Source organism: Rana temporaria, chromosome 7 (assembly GCF_905171775.1).
Source record: "Rana temporaria chromosome 7, aRanTem1.1, whole genome shotgun sequence".
Classification (NCBI taxonomy): domain Eukaryota; kingdom Metazoa; phylum Chordata; class Amphibia; order Anura; family Ranidae; genus Rana; species Rana temporaria.
In genome coordinates, this window is record NC_053495.1 from 190,547,496 (window position 1) to 190,567,819 (window position 20,324).

A 20,324-nucleotide genomic window follows, 5' to 3' on the forward strand; every position below is an offset into this window, starting at 1 on the left:
TTACAGACAAGGCCAAATATGTTTACTGCTTTCTGTTATTATTGTATTATTAATAATGTTCTATCTTGTCCATAACTGACTGACACATAAACAATTGCATTTATATTAGTTTTTTTTTTTTTAGTGGTTCATATAGTCAGCCCCTGGCAGCTAAACTATATTTCATTTCATCTCTGGCCACTGAATTTAATCACATCACCATCTGTCCAATCTCATCACGCTTTTTTAAGTAACTTTTAAACGATTTTGTTGCAGAAAAACTTCTATTATCAATATAATTTGAGAACGAAAAGCTTTTTCTTACGGTGATCTTTTCAACGTGAGAACAATAATATCAGATAGAGGATATTAGACTCTGGGGCAGTCGCCTACCAACTTTCATTGTCTGCAGGGACAACAACTAGATTTAAAAACGCGCTGTTGTTAGAACAGAAGAATCACCACAAAGACATAATGGTAGTGGGGTAGATTCAGTAACATTTGCGCAGTTTTTACGTAGGCGCAGGGCACCGTTTTTGCCCTGCGCCCCCGCAAATTTTCTGCGCTACCCTCGATTCACGGAGCAGTAGCCCCGTAAATTGCGTGGGCGCTCCGGCAAAATGCCCGGCGTAAGCGCGCGCAATTTAAATGATCCCGTAGGGGGCGGGAATCATTTAAATTAGGCGCGTTCCCGCGCCGAGCGTAGTGCGCATGCTCCGTCGGGAAACTTTCCCGACATGCATTGCGGTAAATGACGTCGCAAGGACGTCATTTGCTTCAAAGTGAACGTGAATGGCGTCCAGCGCCATTCACGATTCACTTACGCAAACTACGTAAATTTCAAATTTTGCGACGCGGGAACGACGGGTATACTTTAGCATTGGCTGCCCCTGCTATAGAAGGGGCAGCCTTACGCAAAAAAACAACGTACGCAAACAACGTAAACTGCGTACGCAGGGCTCGCGTAGGGTAGTGAATCGGCGTTAGTATGCAATTTGCATACTATACGCTGACCACTACCGGAACGCCACCTAGCGGCCTGCGTAAGAATGCAGCCTAAGATATGAGGGCATAGGAGCCTTATGCCACGCATATCTTAGGCTGCAGTCGGCGTAACGAGCTCTCTGAATCAGGAGAAGTCGTTACGCCGGGGCAAGTAAGCAATTGCGCTGCGTAACTATGGTTACGCAGGCGCAATTGCTCTTTGAATCTGGGCCAGTGTTTATAATTAGGGTTGCACTGATGCCACTTTTTTAAGGCCGAGAACAAGTACTGATACTTAATTTCAAGTACTCGCCGATACCGAATACTAATACTTTTTTTAATGTCATGTGACAGTGGCACTAATATGCAGCACTGATGACGCGTGGACTGTGTAAGTAATTATTGATTTATTTATTTACAATTTTATTTTTTACAATTTCTTTTTCTATTTTTTTTTATTATTTTTTTCTATTTTTTGGGAGGGGAGGGTGGGGAGTGGACAGTGTCGGTGTGTTTTTTATTTTATTTTTTTATTATTTTTGCAATTTAACATTTTAAATATTTACTTATTACAATTCTTTATTTATTTTTTATTAGCCCTGTTGGGGGGCCTTGGTGAGATATCAGGGGTCCTAGCAGACCCCTGACATCTCCCTTTTGACACAGGAAAAGGCACTGAGGACACAGATTCCCCAGTCCCTTTCTCTGCAGCCTCAGCTGCACTGGAGATGAATGGACAAGAGACAGAGGCTCCTCTCCATTCATAAACTGAAGCACAGTTTACAATGCTCAGTTATGAATGGACAGTCAGTGATCACTCACTCTGTCCATTTGGAAAAGGAAGGAGCTGGTAAATGACAGATTTACCGGCTCCTTCCTCCGCTCTCCATCCTGACAGATCGAGGACAGAGGGGGCGGAGGAGCACAGAGGGGGACCGGAGCAGAGCACAGAGTGCAGGCCGGAGCGGAGCACGGAGGGGGACAGGAGCAGAGCACAGAGGGGGAGAGGAGCATGGAGGGGGGATAGAAGCGGAGCAGGAGTTTCCCAGAACACAACGGGGGGGGGGGGGGGGATCTGACGTCCTGCCTGCAGTCTACCCGCAGACTGTGTGGCTGAAAGTGGGTGCAAATACCTGTCTTAGACAGGTATCTGCAACCCCCTCCCCCCTGAAAGGTGTCAAATGTGACATCGGAGGGGGAGAGGGTTCCGATAAGTGGAAGTTCCACTTTAGGGTGGAGTTCCGCTTTAAGGTCGCACAGAAAAGGCAGCAGCCCAATCCCTGAGAGGGCCCATCACTACCATCCATCACTGGGCACTTTCCACCAGAAGGCATTCCTTCCTTCCTTCCCTCAGGACCAGTGACCAATGCAGTCAGTCCAGCACAGCCTCTAATACTTTAAAAGAATGTCAAGCCAAAAACGTTATCACTCTAATGGAGCCCCAGATAGCTGTGAAAACTTGACAGTGGTTCTAATCTTTTCCAACTCTATCAAAACCTAGAAAAATGTTTTTGGCTTGACATAAATTTTAATGCCACAGCATTCACACAGCCAATGTAAATAGCCCCTGTAATGTGCTTAATATGTGTATTTACTATGATCAGTAGCTCTGTTTAGTAGCCATAATGTAGCATTTTCCTGATTGCAGATTTTCTGGAAAATACTACATTATGATCCCTAGTGGGAGATGTAGATTTTAGGGAATACACATATTAGTCACTTTATGAGGATTATTCGCAATGGCTGTGTAGAGAAATGTGCACAGCACTTTTGTTTTTTTTAAGCAGACCCCTTAACCGCTTAAGGACCGCCTCCTGCACATATACGTCGGCAGAATGGCACAGCTGGGCACAAGCACGTACAGGTACGTCCTCTTTAAAGCGGAGTTCCACCTAAAAATGGAACTTCCGCTTAACCCACTCCTCGCCCCCTTACATGCCACATTTGGCATGTAATTTTTTTGGGGGGGGGGGGTAGGGGCTTCAGGAGAAGGGGACTTCTGTCCCACTTCCTCTTTACGCCGAGGGGCTGGAAAGGCGATTAGCTTAATCACCTTCTTGCAGCCCCTCCCTGTAGGCAAAAGCCTGTCCAATCGGACGGCGCCGCTCGCGCATGCGCAGTGCTGCTCACGCATGCACAGTGGGTGCCCAGCCGTGAAGCCGAAAGCTGTCACTGCCGGGTGCCCACACTAGGAATGAAGACGCCGGCCGGCGAGGGGGGGCGAGGAGCAGAGCCCCGGCCGGCGCGTCGCTGGAGCCGTGGAGCAGGTAAGTTTCTGTTTATTAAAAGCCAGCAGCTACACTTTTTGTAGCTGCTGACTTTTAATAAACTTAAAAAAAGACTGGAACTCCCCTTTAAGTGCCCAGCCGTGCTTAACTCCCAAACTGCAATTGTCATTTTAACAGTAAACAATGCATTTTTAATGCATTTTTTGCTGTGAAAATGACACTGGTCCCAAAAATGTGTCAAAATTGTCCGAAGTGTCCGCCATAATGTCGCAGTCACAAAAAAAAAAATCGCTGATCGCCGCCATTAGTAGTAAAAAAAAAAAAATTAATAAAAATGCAACAAAACTATCCCCTATTTTGTAAACGCTATAAATTTTGCGCAATTGTTCGGCTGCTAAACAATCACTGATAAAACAGCTGTATAATCACAGCACAAACTCATATACCATACCTTTCTCATAAGCCCACATCAGACAGGTCTGCTCATCCTTTTCTCCGCTGGATCTGCTGGGATCACAGGCCACGAGATTCATGTCAGCTCCATTATCCAATAAGAACTGTACCAGGCGTATGTGCCCATGGTAGCAAGCGCAGTGTAATCCTGCAATGCAAACAGACAGAAGGGTCCAGAACTATAGGAATGCCATTCGGAGGAGAAGTTTATAATTGTCTGCAGTGTTTCGTTGAATACATTGCAAAGCATCTGAAAGGGAACTCCCACTGAGATGCTTTGCCCCCTGCATCACAGCCAGAGACATACACTGTCAAAAGTATTGGGACACCTGTCTTTACATGCACATGAAATCTAATGGCATCTCAGTCTTAGTCCGTAGGATTAAAGATTGAGTTGGCCCACCCTTTGCAGCTATAACAGCTTCAACTCTTCTGGGAAGGCTGTCCACAAGGTGTAGGAGTGTGTCTATGGGAATGTTTGACCTTTCTTCCAGAAGAGCATTTGTGAGGTCAGGAAATGTTGGACGAGAAGGTCTGGCTCACAGTCTCCACTCTAATTTATCCCAAAGGTGTTCTATCAGGTTGAGGTCAGAATTCTCTGCAGGCCAGTCAAATTTCTCCACCCCAAACTCGCTCATCCATGTCATTATGGACCTTGCTTTGTGCACTGGTGTGCAGTCATGTTGGACCAGGAAGGGGCCGTCCCCAAACTATTCCCACAAAGTTGGGAGCATGAAATTGTCCAAAATGCCTTGGTATGCTGACGCCTTAAGAGTTCCCTTCACTGGAACTAAGGGGCCAAGCCCAACCCCTGAAAAACAACCCCACACCATAACCCAACCTCCACCAAATGATTTGGACCAGTGCACAAAACAAGGTCCACAAAGACATGGATGAGTGAGTTTGGGGTGAGACTGCGAGCCAGGCCTTCTCTTTCAACATCAGTGCCTGATCTCACAAAGGCGCCTCTGGAAGAATGCTCAAACATTCCCATAGACACACTCCTAAACCTTGTGGACAGCCTTCCAAGAAGAGTTGAAGCTGTTATAGCTGTAAAGGGTGGGCCAATTCAATATTGAACCCTGCGGACTAAGACTGGGATGCCGTGTAAAGGCAGGTGTCCCAATACTTTTGACAATATAGTGTATATGAAAATTTAGATATTAGGTTTCCATGTCCTTTAAGGCTTTCTTTGCATTCATCTCCATACACCCCTGCTATTGGAGACATGATGCCAACGTAGCATGGCCCACTCAACCCTGATTGCCCCCTGGCCACAAGCAGCTGAATATAATAAGACTGCGCCCAGCGTTCACACCGCCAGGAGTGATAGCCTTTTCACGGAAATACGTTATACAGAAAATTACCATGTGCTGAAAGGACAAGATGATTTGATTTTATTACAGCCAACAAGCTGGTCGTTATTCTGCCAGCCAGGAAGAATGATAACCTCCCAACAAAAATGAATATGTAAGAAAGAGAGGGAAGAATAATTGTGGAAGCTCTGGGAGTGTGTAAAGGACAGGCTGCTAGATCATTTCCAAGACAATAAACTTTCCGCAATCTAAATTAATTAATTTGGGCGGGACAAGACACAAATTAAAAAAGGATCAACTTTATGATTATAAAATCTCTTTTTATTATTGTGTTAAAGGGAAATATAAGATTTTATTATTTTGCCTCGAAAGGATAAAAAAGTATCAAAGCTACCACGTCATAATAAATACAGTATGTTAGCAAGAAAATTAAAGCAGATGTAAATCCAATCACTAAAATCTCATATTATCATGGTGAGTATTTTAAATTTGTGTCTTTCATGAAACTAAACTTAGGAAAAGACGCCGCTTAAACCGACTCGATGTAGTAAGGGGGGGGGGGGGGGAGGTAACATCTCAGCTGGCGCTGGTGCTTCCTGAGAACTATCGTGGGGAGGTTTTGGGGCAGTTATGAGAATCCCACTTACAAGCGGGACAATGCAGGAATCGTAGAGTCTCTTGGTATCAATACGTTTCTAAATGAGTCCAGCACATCTTCGTGGCCCCCAGTTGTTGGACTTGGGAAGCCACAAAGTAAAACCTACAGTGGGGGATCGCAAGACCTCCCTGGTCTTTTCCAAATTGCAGCGTGGATAAGCTAATGGCGCTGGTGCTTCCTATGTACTTATACTCTAGCGATGGCTGCATAGCATTTCTCAGGACTTGGTAGAGAATGGTAGGTGTCCCGGGAGCTGCACATCAAGTCAAAGCCTGCTGTGTGATAGTGAATGGCAGTCCCAGCCTGGACCCCCGGCAGGCCACACCCTCAATGTGTTTCACTCCGCCCACCGAAGCTTACTCATGGGGAAGGACTTGTTCCCTACAGGCAACAACAGTGGACTATAGCAATGTAAAGTGTGTTGAAATGGCCACCTTGTAGCCTAGGGTGACCACATTTCCAAACTGCCATTCTGGGACACACCCCCTCTCTCACCTTCCCCCCAAAAAGATGAGGGGGGGGGCAGGGTGAAATGTAGTCTTGGGGTTGATGGGGAATTTGGCGGCGGGTTGTCAGGTGAATGTGCCACTTGCCAAAAGATGCAGTGCCGCTTGCCACCCATCGTCTGCCACCAGATGTCACTCCCTCTGCATGAGCCATGTGCGTAGAAGGAAAGGAGTGGCATCACTATCTGGAGAATAAGGATCACACCAGTCCCTGCTGCTTGCCGCTGGGTTCTGGAAACGGAGGAGGTGCCAAAGTGGGTGGGGACATTAGTGCTGCACTAGGCGCAGACCTCACTCCCGGTCTCACTGTCTGAGAGTAAATTGTCACTGGTTGTAAGATGCCAGGCAGCGCTGGCCCTAGCAGCTAGTTCCGGAAATTAGTTATGAGTTAGTAGGGGGTGGCTGTGTCCTCTTTCTCATTCCGGGACATTGTATTGTCCCGGAATGAAGGTGCCCGGGACCCGGAACAGACATGTCTATTGCGGGACAGTCCCGGACAATCCGGGACACGTGGGCACCCTATTGTAGCCTCCACTGGAAACCTTGTGACAGGGTGACAACACTATGATCAGCATCCTCTATGCCCTTAATGGCAAGGTCACAGTGTGCTATTTTAAAGTGGTTGTAAACCCTTTACAAACATTTTTTGCCAACATTTTGTGCCAATAATAAGGCTTACATGTAAGTATCCCCTTACATGACGTCATCGGCACATGCGCACTGAAGCACCGGCATTGCCGTTGTTTCAGCTAGTATGTCGTTACCGGCAGCTCCCATGCGCATGCGCGGAAGTGACGTCATCATGGCTCCAGCCAGTCATAACGCTAGTGTAACCCCCCGGGAGCGATGTCACTGGCCGGAGCGGTGTACGAGGACTGCTCCGGGGGCTTTGATCTAAGGTAAGTAATTCATAATTATTATTATTATTATTATTATTATATATAAATTCATTATTATTTTTTTGTGGGTTTACAACCACTTTAATAAAAGCTTGTAGCGCTACTCCAAGCTGGAGTCTCTGTGACCAAGCAACCCATAATATGAGAGGTTTCATGATAATCAATCAGGTTTCAATCAGGTTTCAGCTTTCATTGATGATGGTTTGTCAGACAATTAGAAAACACCAGTTTTTGTAACTCAGGGTTGTCCAACCTAAGGCCCAAGATGGCTATGAATGCGGTATGTGATTTTACATGTGTGTACATGTGTTTATATTACACCATTAAAGTGAGGGCACTGAGAGCACGGTGGTGACTGGGAAGAAGTGCCTTAGAAGACTTATTGGAGTTGAAAGTCACAATTATTCACCTTTGATGAACTGTTAATATACTGAACGTATTTAGTTACATTGGGCAACACTTCTGATATAAGAATTTTTGGGGGATTTATTCATTTTTGGGCCATGACGCCCTACGCGTTACTTCACGCAGCACGTGACTTCATCAACATTTGGTTTTATTAATTCGTGGACCATGACAGAACTTTTTAGTATGTTGTACACATTTAATTGTTTTGGGATTGGTAGTGCAGCACATATTTATTTTATTTTGACACTAATGATTATTTGAACACAATTTAATAGTTAATTAATACATTTATTTAGTTTAAATAATAGTATGTTGACTCGAGCACACGTGGTAGCGCAGGAGTTACTTACTCACACTTTTACTTCTTCACACTGCGCCTCCCAGGTTTTTTAAGAGGTTTAAGATGCCGTGAAGCCGGGCGTGGCTTAAAATCATGTGACTGCCGTGATTTTCTGTCACGGCAGGTCACATGATCCGAATGTAGCGGTTGGGAGCTTTTGGTTAGACGGTGGTCACTGTGCTGGGAGCATGTAGGACACGCTCTCTCAGCACATCGCTATTGATCACAATTCACACAAATATATGGCCTCCCAATGCTAAAGCTCAGGCACCGAGAGGCTGCATATTTGAATGCGGCCTGTGCCAAGGGGTTCAAATTAGAACCAAAATATCTGATAAGCATCTTGAGAGTTCATTGGGAATTGCTACTTCATCTTTCCAACCAGATATTGATGCTTTAGTTTATTAAAAACAGTATCAGATATCGCACTAGTTATATGTTGCCCTCTTTTACTTTTATAAGAAAAAATATTACAAAAAATTAAGTTTTATTACTCACTCTTTATTATCTATATTAGTGATCGATAACTTGTGATCAGCCCGACTTTTTCTGCTCATCAGCTATTCTTATTGTTAGTGCAATTCCTCTTCTTCCAATGTGGTACAGAAAGGACAAAATGTTGGAGACCCCAGCAGGGCTGGACTGGGACAAAAATTTGGCCCTGGACTTCATCCAGACTGGCCCACTATGACAGGTCTCTCCCACAGTGGCCGGACAACTCCCCCCTGACCACCCAAGCACCCTCTCCCCCTTCACTAGCCACTAGCCACTCTTTATTAGAGTAGAACGGCTGGTACTGGTACTCTTATAGGCAGTACCAGTGGGGAAGCTAGACATTATTTCACCCGGGGCAAAGAATCAGTTTGGTGCCCCCCCTTATGGGACAAGATTAGGCAGAAGTGAGAAACTCCCAGGCCGCTGTCACTGAAGCCGGCCCACTGAGCCATCGGCCCACCGGGAAACTCCCTGTAGTCCCAATGGCCAGTCCATCCCTGCACCCCAGGCTGTGCACCCGCCCAGGAACGGCCCCGCTGCAGCCACAGTTTAAAGCGACCCAAGGGCAGGCGGCCTACCAGGAAATTTCCCGCTATACCAGTCCGGCCCTGCCCCTGTTCTAACTGGTCCATGTGGCTTGATGCAGTTTTTTCACTCTCAGACAATTCTTCACTAATGCTCCTTGGAGCGGAGCTTGTCTTACCTGTATGTCCATCTCTACCCTGGTGATTGATGTTCAGGACGTTTTGATCAAGAAGGAATTTTATAAGCTCCAGATTCTTCCCGTACGTACAGGCACTGTTATAATCACAGAAAGGCCATCAAGTTGTTGAAAAGTGAAAATTACAGACTAGACATTTGCAATTAGTTTCGTTCTAAATCAGCGTTTTAACGAATATCGACAAATTTGTTAATTTGGAAATATCAGAATTAAAGAAAACTTGTTTAACAAATTTTTCAGAATATTGGTAAATTCGAATATTTGAAAATTCTAAAATTAGTGAATTAAAAAATGTGTAAATTTAAAAATTCGTAAATTAAAAAATTTGGGAATCCAGAAATTCGAAAAATTTAGAAGAATATATATCGGCCTAAACTGAGGAAGAAATTTGTTAATTTATATATTTTTTGGGGATATTTATTATAGGAAAAAGTAAAAAATATTGCTTTTCTTTTCAAAATTGTCTCCTTTTTTTGTTTATAGAGCAAAAAATTAAAACCTCAGAGGTAATAAAATTCCACCAATAGAAAGCTTTATTTGTAGGAAAAAAGGACGTAAATTTTATTTGGGTACAGTGTCGTACGACCGCGCAATTGTCAGTTAAAGTAACGCAGTGCCATATTTCAATAAATATCCTAGTCATGAAGGGAGGTAAACCCTCCAGGGCTAAAGTGGTCAATATGTAAAAGACATCAGCATGGAGACAATTACCTATGGAAGGCCGTTTCACTGAAAATATTTTCCTTGGTCAGACTTTCTGTGCCAGCCAGCTGAATTAACTCCTTTACCACTTCAAACTTCCCATTGTAACAGGCACTTATGAAGGGGAAAGGGGAAGAGAGAGAGAAAGAGAATGAGAGACTTTAGGATTCAAATAAAAAAATAAAAGGGTAGAAAGAAAATGTAGTAAGGTAGTAAGGAAGCAAGAGAAAGGAAAGAGAGGAAGGGAAGGAAGCAATAGAAAAGAAAGGAAGGAAAAGAGAGGAAGGGAATGAACGAATAGAAAAGAAAGGAAGAGGGGAAAGGAAGGATGGAAGGAAGCAAGAGAAAAGAAAGTAAGAGGAAAAGGGAAGGTAAGGAAGCAAAAGAAAATAAATGAAGGTAGGAAGGCAGCACAAGAAAAGAAAGAGAGGAAGGGAAGGAAGAAAGCAAGAAAAAAGAAAGGAAGAGAGAAAGGGAAGTAAGGAAGCAAGAAAAAAGAGAGGAAGGGAAGGAAGGAAGGAAGCAAGAGAAAAGAAAAAAAGAGAGGAAGGAAGCAAGAGAAAGGAGATGAAGGGAAGGAAGGATGCCAGAGAAAAAAATGATGGGAGGAATGGAAGTAAGGAAGCAAGAGAAGAGAAAAGAAAGAGAGGTAGGGAAGGAAGGCAGAAAGAAAAAGAAAGGAAGAGAGGAAGGAATGAAAGAAGCAAGATAAAAGAAAGGAAGAGAGGAAGGGAAGGAAGGAAACATGAGAAAAGAAGAGAAGAGGGGAAAAGAAGGAAGCAATAGAAAAGAAAGGAAGCAAGGGAAAAGAAAGAAGAAAAAGGAAGAGAGGAAGGCATCAAGAGAAAAAGAAAGAGGAAGGGAAGGAAGGAAGCAAGAACAAAGAAAGGAAGGAAAGGAAGTAAGAAAGCAAGAAAAAAGAAAGAAGAGGAAGGCAGCACGGGAAAAGAAAGAGAAGAATGAAAGGAAGGAAGCAAGAAAAAAGAAAGGAAGAGAGGAAGGGAAGAAAGGAAGCAAGAGAAAAGACAGGGAGAGAGGAAGGGAAGGAAGCAAGAGAAAAGAGAGGAAGAGAAGGAAGGAAGCAAGAGAAAAGAAAGGAAGAGAGAATGGGAAAGAAAGTAAGCAAGATACAAAAAAAATAGTGAGAAAAAGGTAAGAAGCAGTAAAAAAAAAAAAAAAACAAGAAGGAAGGATAGAATAGAAGGAAGGAAGAAAGAAAGGAAAAGGAGAAAAATAAAGAAGGAAGAGAAAATAAAGAAAAGATTAATAAGCTCCAGATTGAGCCAAGCACATTAGCAGGATCAGGTGGAATAGTGCACTGGATATTTCAATGAAAGCATTTGCAACACTTAAAATGGAGAGAGGCTTCCCTTTCTTCTCTTCTGCATTGCAATTTAAAAAATGGGTTTCAAAGAAGTTGAGAAGAAAGAGCAGGAAAATGAAAAGGAGGAATGGAAGAGAGAAAAGAGAAGAGAAGGGGAGGAAGGAAAAGAGAATAAAGAGGTAAGGATGAAATTCGTTCTAAAGAGGTTGAGTAGTTAGATGATCTCACTTACAGGTGTAGGGGTGTGTCACCATATATATTCACAACATGAGGCTGAACATCTGCATTATTCTGCAGAAGATATTTGACAATTTCATGGTGTCCAAACCGGGAGCAGAAGTGCAATGGGACATGATCCTCATTATCTTGGGCATTGGCTAGAAGATAAATCCATGTACACATGACATGCAACATCCAGTAATGCAGATTATCATATGAACATTGGATCATATCACCGGAGTCCACACTCACTGTCTGCTTTGGTTCCTTCCTCCAACAGTAGTTTTGTGATGGTTAAGTAGCCTTTGGCAGAGGCCAGGTGCAGAGGTCTGTCCCCCACCTCTCCACACATGTTAACATCAGCTCCAAATTTTAGTAGCAAGCGGGTGACCTAAGGTATAGAAAAACAAATTGCTTAGCAGTCTGAAAAAATATTAGACAAATGGTCAAATATATGGTACAAAAGAAGTCACTTAGCTGCAAAAGCCACTAATCGGGACCTCAAGTAGGCACCCAAATTATTTTGTTGTCTGTTCTCACTTGCTTAAAGCATATCTAAACCCAGAAACAGAATTTTAATAAATTGCAGCATATGAGTTTATTGATGTGGTGGCTGCATTCGTTTAATAAGGCTTTTCCCCCTTTATTTTCACCTAGCAATCCAATAAACACACTTTCTGTTTTTGGGTGGCTATGCTAAATCCTCCACTGTACCTATGGAGGGAACAATAGTTTTCTTCAAACATGATCATCTCCAATATATGAGCAGTGGAGGAATTATGGCCTGGATTCACGTAGCACTTACGCCGACGTATCTACAGAGTGTAAATGTGCGCCGTCGTATCTGTGCGTCGTGCCCACAGAACTAGATACGCCTTCTTCCGACCGACGTAACTTTCCTACGCCGGCGTATTGTGGGCGCATATTTATGCTGGAGGCATATGGGAAATTTGATTCCCATATGCAAATGAGTGAGATACGCCGATTCACGAACGTACTTGCGCCCGGCGCATTAATAAACGCTGTTTACGTAAGTCGTACGTCCGGCGTAAAGTTAAGCCTCATAAAGCAGGGGCAAGTCATGTTAAGATATGGACCAGGGAACAGCCGTCGTATTTTACGGCGTTTACGTAGTAGTATGTGAATAGGGCTGAGCGTAGGTTACGTCACGTCGTAGGCAGTGATTCAACGTATCTTATGGAGTATTTACGACGTGATTCTGACGCATGCGTACTGGGATGCGTCCACGGGACGGCGCATGCGCCGTTCGTTCGGCCCATTATTTGCATGGGGTCACGGTTCATTTAAATGGATCAGGCCCACCTTCCACCTACTTTGAATTAGGCGGGCTTACACCGTCGATTTTACGTTACGCTGGCGCAACGTTGGGAGCATTTGCATTGTGAATTGGGTGCTTGCCTCTCTGCTTTACGTCGGCGTAGCGCATATGAGATGCGCTACGCCGGCCTAAAAATTCGCCGATCTACCTGAATCTGGCCCTATTAGTTTACATTATTATTTATTTATAGTAAATGACAATTGCAAGAACACTGCATTTCTGAAAAAGAATAACAGGTATTTTCTGTGTTTACTGAATGATCTTAGCCTGAAAAAATGAAAACGAATGCAGGGTCCACATCTATGACCTGGAAAGTTGCAATATAGTTCATGTTTGTTCTTGTGTTTAGTTATCTTTTTAAATCATTTGGTGTCAAAAGGAGCTGCGTGGTTTCTTTATAATGTTCTATATTCATTCTTTATAATTTTCGATATTCAACTAATTATCTCAATTGGTGGCCTATCCATGCCTACAGTTTGAACCCAATACGGGTAGGCTGGTTCAGGCTATAAAATACTGCTTTTTTTTAAATAAGATTAATCTTATGAACCAAGGTAACTAAGTTGGTTACAAATGACTAACGTGACAATGTAAATCTGTATTGTTAAGTTAATACTTTCAATAAAAATCTATTGTTTAAAAAAAGGGGAGCTGTGTTGTTTTTTTGCCCACCCTCTGGTATTGATCGCTATGAAAGGCTGATCAGAAGAACTAAACATAAAGAGGCAACCCCCTCCCAAATGCATTACTCAACGAGCCAAGCACACAAGAAGATAGTGAGTGAGTGAGTGAAAAATGTATATAGCGTAACACACGCGAACTGAATCGCCTCTGGGCGCTTGGCTACTCTTACTGACAGCATGCTACATGGAATTGTATCACCGGACGGGGACTAAGAGAGAAGGACCAGTAGATAGCTGGACCTGCGCTACAAGACTACCTCCCTGCTCCAGGCTCTTATGAAGCCAATCACTTTCTTACTTATATGATCCACATGTACAAATATATAAGCGGTCCATATGGTGAACTTGGTGTTGAGTTATTCACTTTACGGTCAACACAGAGGACAAGGAGGCACTCTTTACATCTAGAAGAAAAGAGATTTAATATTCAAATACGGAAAAGTTTTCTTCACAGTAAGAGCTGTAAAAATGTGGAACAGACTCCCTCCAGAGGTGGTTCTGGCCAGCTCAGTAGATTGTTTTAAGAAAGGTCTGGATACTTTCCTAAATGTACATAATATAACTGGGTACTAACATTTATAGGTAAAGTTGATCCAGGGTAAATCCGATTGCCTCTCGGGGGATCAGGAAGGATTTTTTTCCCCTGCTGTAGCAAATTGGATCATGCTCTGCTGTTTTTTTTTTGCATTCCTCTGGATCAACTGTGGGTATGGAGTTGGGTGTATAGGATTGTACTATGTTTTTTTATTTTGTTTGTTTATTTTTTTTATGGTTGAACTGGATGGACTTGTGTCTTCTTTTCAACCTGACTAACTATGTAACTATGTGAGTGCAATACAGGAAGTTTTTTATTTGAATATTAACATATATTGGCTAACATAAGTTATTAAAGATGCAAGCTTTAGGGGCCCATTAGACCCCTTCCACAGTCTTCATACAATTCATTGTACAGTATGAAGCCTGAAGAAGACACCTGATGCCCCGTACACACGAGCGGTTTTCCCGTCGGGAAAAAACTGATGTTTTTTTCGACGGAATTCCACTCAAGTTTGTCTTGCGTACACACGGTCACACAAAAGTTCGGTGAACTTTTGACTGCCAAGAACACGGTGACGTAAAAGACTAATAATAATAATAATAATAATAATGTTTACACTTATATAGCGCCAATTACAGTGTTGCCGCTGTGTCTAAGCGCTGATAATGGTTGTCATTATTACTCAACTCAATGGTACTCATTTTACTGACCTCGGAAGGATGAAAGGCTGAATGGACCCCGCCGGGATCGAACCTGCAACCCTAAGACGAGCCGAGAAAATTAAGGGCCAGATTCACGAAGAATCGCGGTGGCGTAACTTATCCTAGATAAGTTACACCGCCGCAATTTTTCATCGCAAGTGCCTGATTCACCAAGCACTTGCGATGAAAACCTACGGCCGCGGCCTCCGGCGCAAGGCGGGCCAATTCAAATGGGCGTGTGCCATTTAAATTAGGCGCGCTCCCGCGCCGGACCTACTGCGCATGCTCCGTTTCCTAACTCCCACTGTGCTTTGCACGCCGTGACGTCATTTTTTTGAACGGCGATGCGCGTAGCGTACTTCCATATTCCCAGACGGCTTACGCAAACGAAGTTGATTTTTGAATTTCGACGCGGGAACGACAGCCATACTTTAGACAGCAATGACTAAAGTTAAGGCACCAAAAAAAAGTGTAACTTAGCGACGGGAAACTATACTAGCGGCGACGTAGCGAACGCGAAAAACCGTTGTGGATCGGCCGTAACTCCTAATTTGCATACCCGACGCTGGTTTACGGCGCAAACTCCCCCCAGCAGCGGCCGCGGAACTGCATCCTAAGATCCGACAGTGTAAAACAATTACACCTGTCGGATCTTAGGGATATCTATGCGTAACTGATTCTATGAATCAGCCACATAGATAGAAACAGAGATACGACGGCGTATCAGCAGATACGCCTGTGTATCCCTTTTGTGAATCTGGCCCTAAGTTCTTTGCTTCTGAGCATGTGTCGATTTGTTTCTGAGAATGCTTCGGAATTTTGCGCGTTGAAATTTGTACACACGATAGGAAATTCCAATCTGATTTTTTCCTGACGGGGAAAAAAGAGAACCTGATCTCTATCTTTTTCCAGAAGTTTTTCTGTTGGAAAAAGTCTGATGAAGCATACACACGGTCAGGATTCCCGACCAAAAGCTCTCGTCGGAAAACCGATCGTGTGTACGGGGCATAACAGTTTCCAGAAGCTTGCATCTTCAAAAACTTACAAGTAACAGCAAATGAATCTTAATATTCAAACTAAAAAAGTCTTGTATTGCACTCACATATACAGTAGCTAAGAACCTGGTTCGTTCGTAAAGAGCCTGGAGCAGGGATGTCGTTTTGTAGAGGTGGTCCATACCGTGGTTATCCCCTGGTTCCTCAATGTTAGTCCCAGACCCGAAATACAATCCCATGTACCATGCTCAAATGCAAAAACTTTCCTCATTAATTAATGGTTTACATGGTATTTGCCTCCCTTACCATTTTTTTCCCCTTTGTAACAATACATGTTTTTGGTGATAATATGCTAAGTGTGTCTCTCTTTCGGTTTTCTTATCCTTCTAATTAGGGCTTCAAACATATACTAAGCCAGGGTTTCTCAACCTTTTTACAGTCAAGGCACCCTTTAAAATAATGCACAATCTCAACGTATCCCATTATTTTTTTTATCAGGAAGAATGTTTACTGAAACATTAAGATACAATTCCAGAGCATTCAATAGTTAAAGCGGAAAATTTCCATAGACAACTTCTGAATCGATCCATAGTGCAGCTATAGAGTGATACATTCACATAATACAGTACTGATATCATTGAGACATCTGTTTTGCCAGGGAGTTAAATACAAATACCGTTAGCTTAAATAGCAGTGTGCAAATCAAACACAGGTCAGGTCAATTACTGAATCCTTTTAGTTATTATTTCTAGAGGACTAAGACCTGGGGTATAAAGCTAAGGGGTATATACTGTTTCGAATTTACCTGGGCTACCTCTATGCTGGTGAATATATTTTTCCAAACAAATTGTGCCTCCCATATCAATTCAGTGTGTATGTATGTGGGTGGATCTATTGATTTCCATTGGGATGGGGGCATTCTACGGGCTTGGGACACAGCCTTCGAAATTGTCTCCCTGGTAACTTTTTGTAGTTGTATTGAGTCTAACGTACCCAAGATACACTGCTTGGGATCGATGTACCTCATTCTTAAGAGAAACAAAATGTTTGCCCGGCTCCACGGCCAATATAGAAGTCCACGAGTTGTGATCCGGTGCTCTATCCAGGACGTTCAGGCCCCACAAATACGACACTTGAATCAAAAAGGGCTGGCAACTCGGATGCTCTAAAATAAATGTACCTCATTCTGAAGGCTGGTTTCACACGGGCGGTTCGATCAGGTCCAAACTTTAGTTTTTCAGATGGACCTGATCAGACCAGCCATTGCTCTCTATAGAGATGTGAATGTCAACGGATATGAGTCCGCTGACACCCTCAGGGATCCAATCATATCTGCCAAAAACAGACAGATGGGTGATCCATTCTCTATCTGTATAGCGGATCGGATGACAGTCAGATGAAAAACGGACAGGCGATCCGTTTCCATCTGACAGCCCCATAGAGAAAAGCAGGGTTATGTCTGTGTCCGCTCTGCATAGTGGACCGGACCCGGACCCGGACCTGTCATCTGGGATAAGCAGAGAGTTCCCCCCGCTGAGCAGCCATATGCGCATTATGGAGACCACCCGTGTGAAACCAGCCTCTACGTAAAAAAATAAAATGAAACTAATAGTTCTACATAATGCAGCAGCATCTGTACACGTAGGATACCTGATATCAGAGGTGATTTTATTTTTACAAAGCAAATATACCTTTGTACACTGGTACTGACAAGTTTTCCAGTATTTTTCGCTCACTTCCTCCTCCTCATATAGCTAAGATGACCCCACAATTAATGGAGAGTGGCAAACAACGCGTGCAGGTGCCTGATGTGCTCCCCTATGAACCAGTGATGCCATCAGTTGCTAGGATGCCAGTGGCTGGCCAGAACAGTGCCCAAGGTTGCAATGCTGCACAATAAAAACCTGTGGCTTTGTGTAACATGAAAAGACAGACTTGATCCACCAGCTTGTTGACAATTTCTACGCAATTTGGGGCAATTTTTATGCATTTTGCCAGGGCACCCCTGAAAAACCCAGGTGACACCACAGGGTGCCGTGACACCCTGGTTGAGAGAGCAGCAATACCAATGCCACTGTGATACACCTAGAAACACTGAGCATTATTCATATTAGTTTCATAGTTACATAGTAGGTGAGGTTGAAAAAAGACACAAGTCCATCAAGTCCAACCTATGTGTGTGATTATATGTCAGTATTACATTGTATATCCCTGTATGTTGTGGTCATTCAGGTGCCTATCTAATAGTTTTGTGAAATTATTGAAGCTCCCCGCTGAGACCACCGCATGTGGAAGGGAATTTCACATCCTTACTGCTCTTACAGTAAAGAACCCTCTACAGAGTTTAAGGTTAAACCACTTTTCTTCCAATTTTAGTAAATGGCCACGTATCTTATTAAATTCCCCTTCGTGGAAAAGCTTTATCCCTTTTTTTGGGTCACCAGTGTGGTATTTGTAAATTGAAATCATATCCCTTTCAAGTGTCTTTTCTCTAGAGAGAATAAGTTCAGCGCTCGTAACCTTTCCTCATAACTAATATCCTCCAGACCCTTTATTAGCTTTGTTGCCCTTCTCTGGACTCTCTCCAGTTCCAGCACATCGTTCCTGAGGACCGGTGACCAGAACTGGACAGCATACTCCAGGTGCGGCTGGACCAGAGTCATGTAGAGCGAGAGAATTATGATTTTATCTCTTGCGTTAGTCCCCTTTTTAAAGTATGCTAACATTCTATTGGCTTTGCTTGCAGCAACTTGGCATTGCATGCCATTGCTGAGCCTGCCATCTACCTGGACTCCAAGGTCCTTTTCCATTCTAGATTCACCCAGCTTATTGGTTAAGCTTTGGGCCATCGTTCTATAGTATGGATAATTAAAATGTTTTTACGTGAACAAGAAAATGGACCATAACTCCTAAGGCCTCGTACACACGACCGGTTTCCTCGGCAGAATCCATCAAGAAACTTGGTGGGAGATTTTTTTTGCCGAGGAAACCGGTCGTGTGTACATTTTTCAGCGAGGAAACTGTCAAGGAACTCATCGAGCCAAAAAGAGAGCATGTTGTCTTTTTCCTCGACTGGAATGGAGAAAATTGGCTTGACGAGTTCCTCGACAGCCTGACAAGAACTCGACGAGGAAAACGATGTGTTTCGCCCGCCGAGTTCCTCGGTCGTGTGTACGAGGCCTAATCCTTTAAATCTATACTCACATGTATTACCTCTGGAAGCATGGAAGCTGTTCCACATAACAGGATATTTCTTAGAAATTACATTTTGAGCTTTTGTGACCTGTTTGGATATAACTACAGTAAAACCTTGGTTTGAGAGCATTTTGCAAGACAAGCTAATTTTTTTATAAATTTTGACTTGATATACAAGCGATGTCTTGATATAAGAGTAGCGTCATGTCACAACTGAGAATAAAAGAAAAGAGAGGCACCTCTAAGTGTAGCAATATGGTTACATTTAATGACGGTACAACATTTAGAAACTCACATGGTTGATGATTAAAAGAGGCACATCTATGTATGCAGGCATCCGGGGTAAAGCTGGCCACATAGACCATCCTTCTCACCGCCATTGATGTCGTCCCTTCCACGAGCAATTCAAGCCTCACTTTCAGATCGCTCTACTGCAGACTGATAGTGGTGAGGACGGTCTATGTGGACAGCTTTACCACGGATCCCTGCATACTTAGATGCACCTCTTTTAATCATCAACCATGTGAGTTGCTAAATGTTGTACCTTCATTAAATGTAACCATATTGCTACACTTAGAGGCGCCTCTCTTCTCTTTTATACTCTGTAGCTCCTGCTGGATTTTTGCTTTTAATCCCCTTGGGGAGGCTTCCATTTGTGGATGGACATTTTATGATTACACAACTTATCGCATTGCTATAATCTTTTTATATGGACTATAAACTGAAGGACCTATGAATAAATGGTTGTGGAACGAATCATTTGAGTTTCCATTATTTCTTATGGGAAAATTTGCTTTGATATACAAGTGCTTTGGATTACAAGCATGCTTCCGGAAAGAATTATGCTTGCAATCCAACGTTTTACTGTATATCACATAATATTTCTTTGCATTCACTCTTGCATACACCCCTGTAGAAGTCTATATTAGACGAAACCGGTCGGGTACGCTGGTCCTACCATTTTTCCACTGCACACTTTGGATTACGTTCTGCCCATACACCCAATGTGGGAGTTTGCTCTGTGTTTTTATATTTATGTGTGCTGTTTTTTGGATTTGGATATGAACTCTGCAGGAATTCAGTGTGATTTTTGAATTTTTTATTACATTTTAAATGTTTACGCTATGAGGAGCTTTTTTCCCCTGATTGGAACTCATTGGTTTACTATCACGGTACACGGTATTCGATTTGGAGTGAAATATCTAGCCACGGGTGTATCCTGAATACTACTGATGCAGATCATGTCCAGGATAACCAACGCAAAGTATTGGAACCTAGACGGTGACCAGAGAGGGCAATCGGCCCATAAGAGCCTTTGAGACCCCCCACCGTATGGTGAGTTGTGGGTCCACTCCATCCGGTAAGAGTACCTAACCTGTTTTATGTTCCTGGGAATTACATCTTGAAAGCTATACTTGGTCCAAGTCCATCTGAGGGGGAATTGCATTCATATTATCTTCACGGTGTATGGACTATTCTTTCCAATTTTGATTGGGACTTTGTTTTTTATTGTGTTCAGATTCACTCACAGGTTTAATCTATGTCAATTTGTTATAATAGTTCACAAACTGTTGTTAGAAGTGCACTTTATTTGCCATACTCACTCACAGTGTGTGTGGTTCACCTTTTGGAGGAGCATTA

The 20,324-nt window shown here is 43.2% G+C and overlaps 1 protein-coding gene across 1 annotated transcript in view; it reads right to left on the reverse strand.

The window, feature by feature from the left end:
- The window catches only part of TNNI3K (TNNI3 interacting kinase), a 313,510-nt gene that overhangs the window by 224,783 nt on the left and 68,403 nt on the right, over window positions 1–20,324 (reverse strand). The window contains exons 7-11 of the mRNA XM_040360696.1: window positions 11,485–11,623; window positions 11,246–11,390; window positions 9,699–9,803; window positions 8,970–9,064; window positions 3,643–3,792 (exon numbers count right to left, since the gene is read on the reverse strand). Coding sequence (XP_040216630.1) covers window positions 3,643–3,792; window positions 8,970–9,064; window positions 9,699–9,803; window positions 11,246–11,390; window positions 11,485–11,623 — 634 coding nt within the window. The remainder of the gene's footprint in view (window positions 1–3,642; window positions 3,793–8,969; window positions 9,065–9,698; window positions 9,804–11,245; window positions 11,391–11,484; window positions 11,624–20,324) is intronic.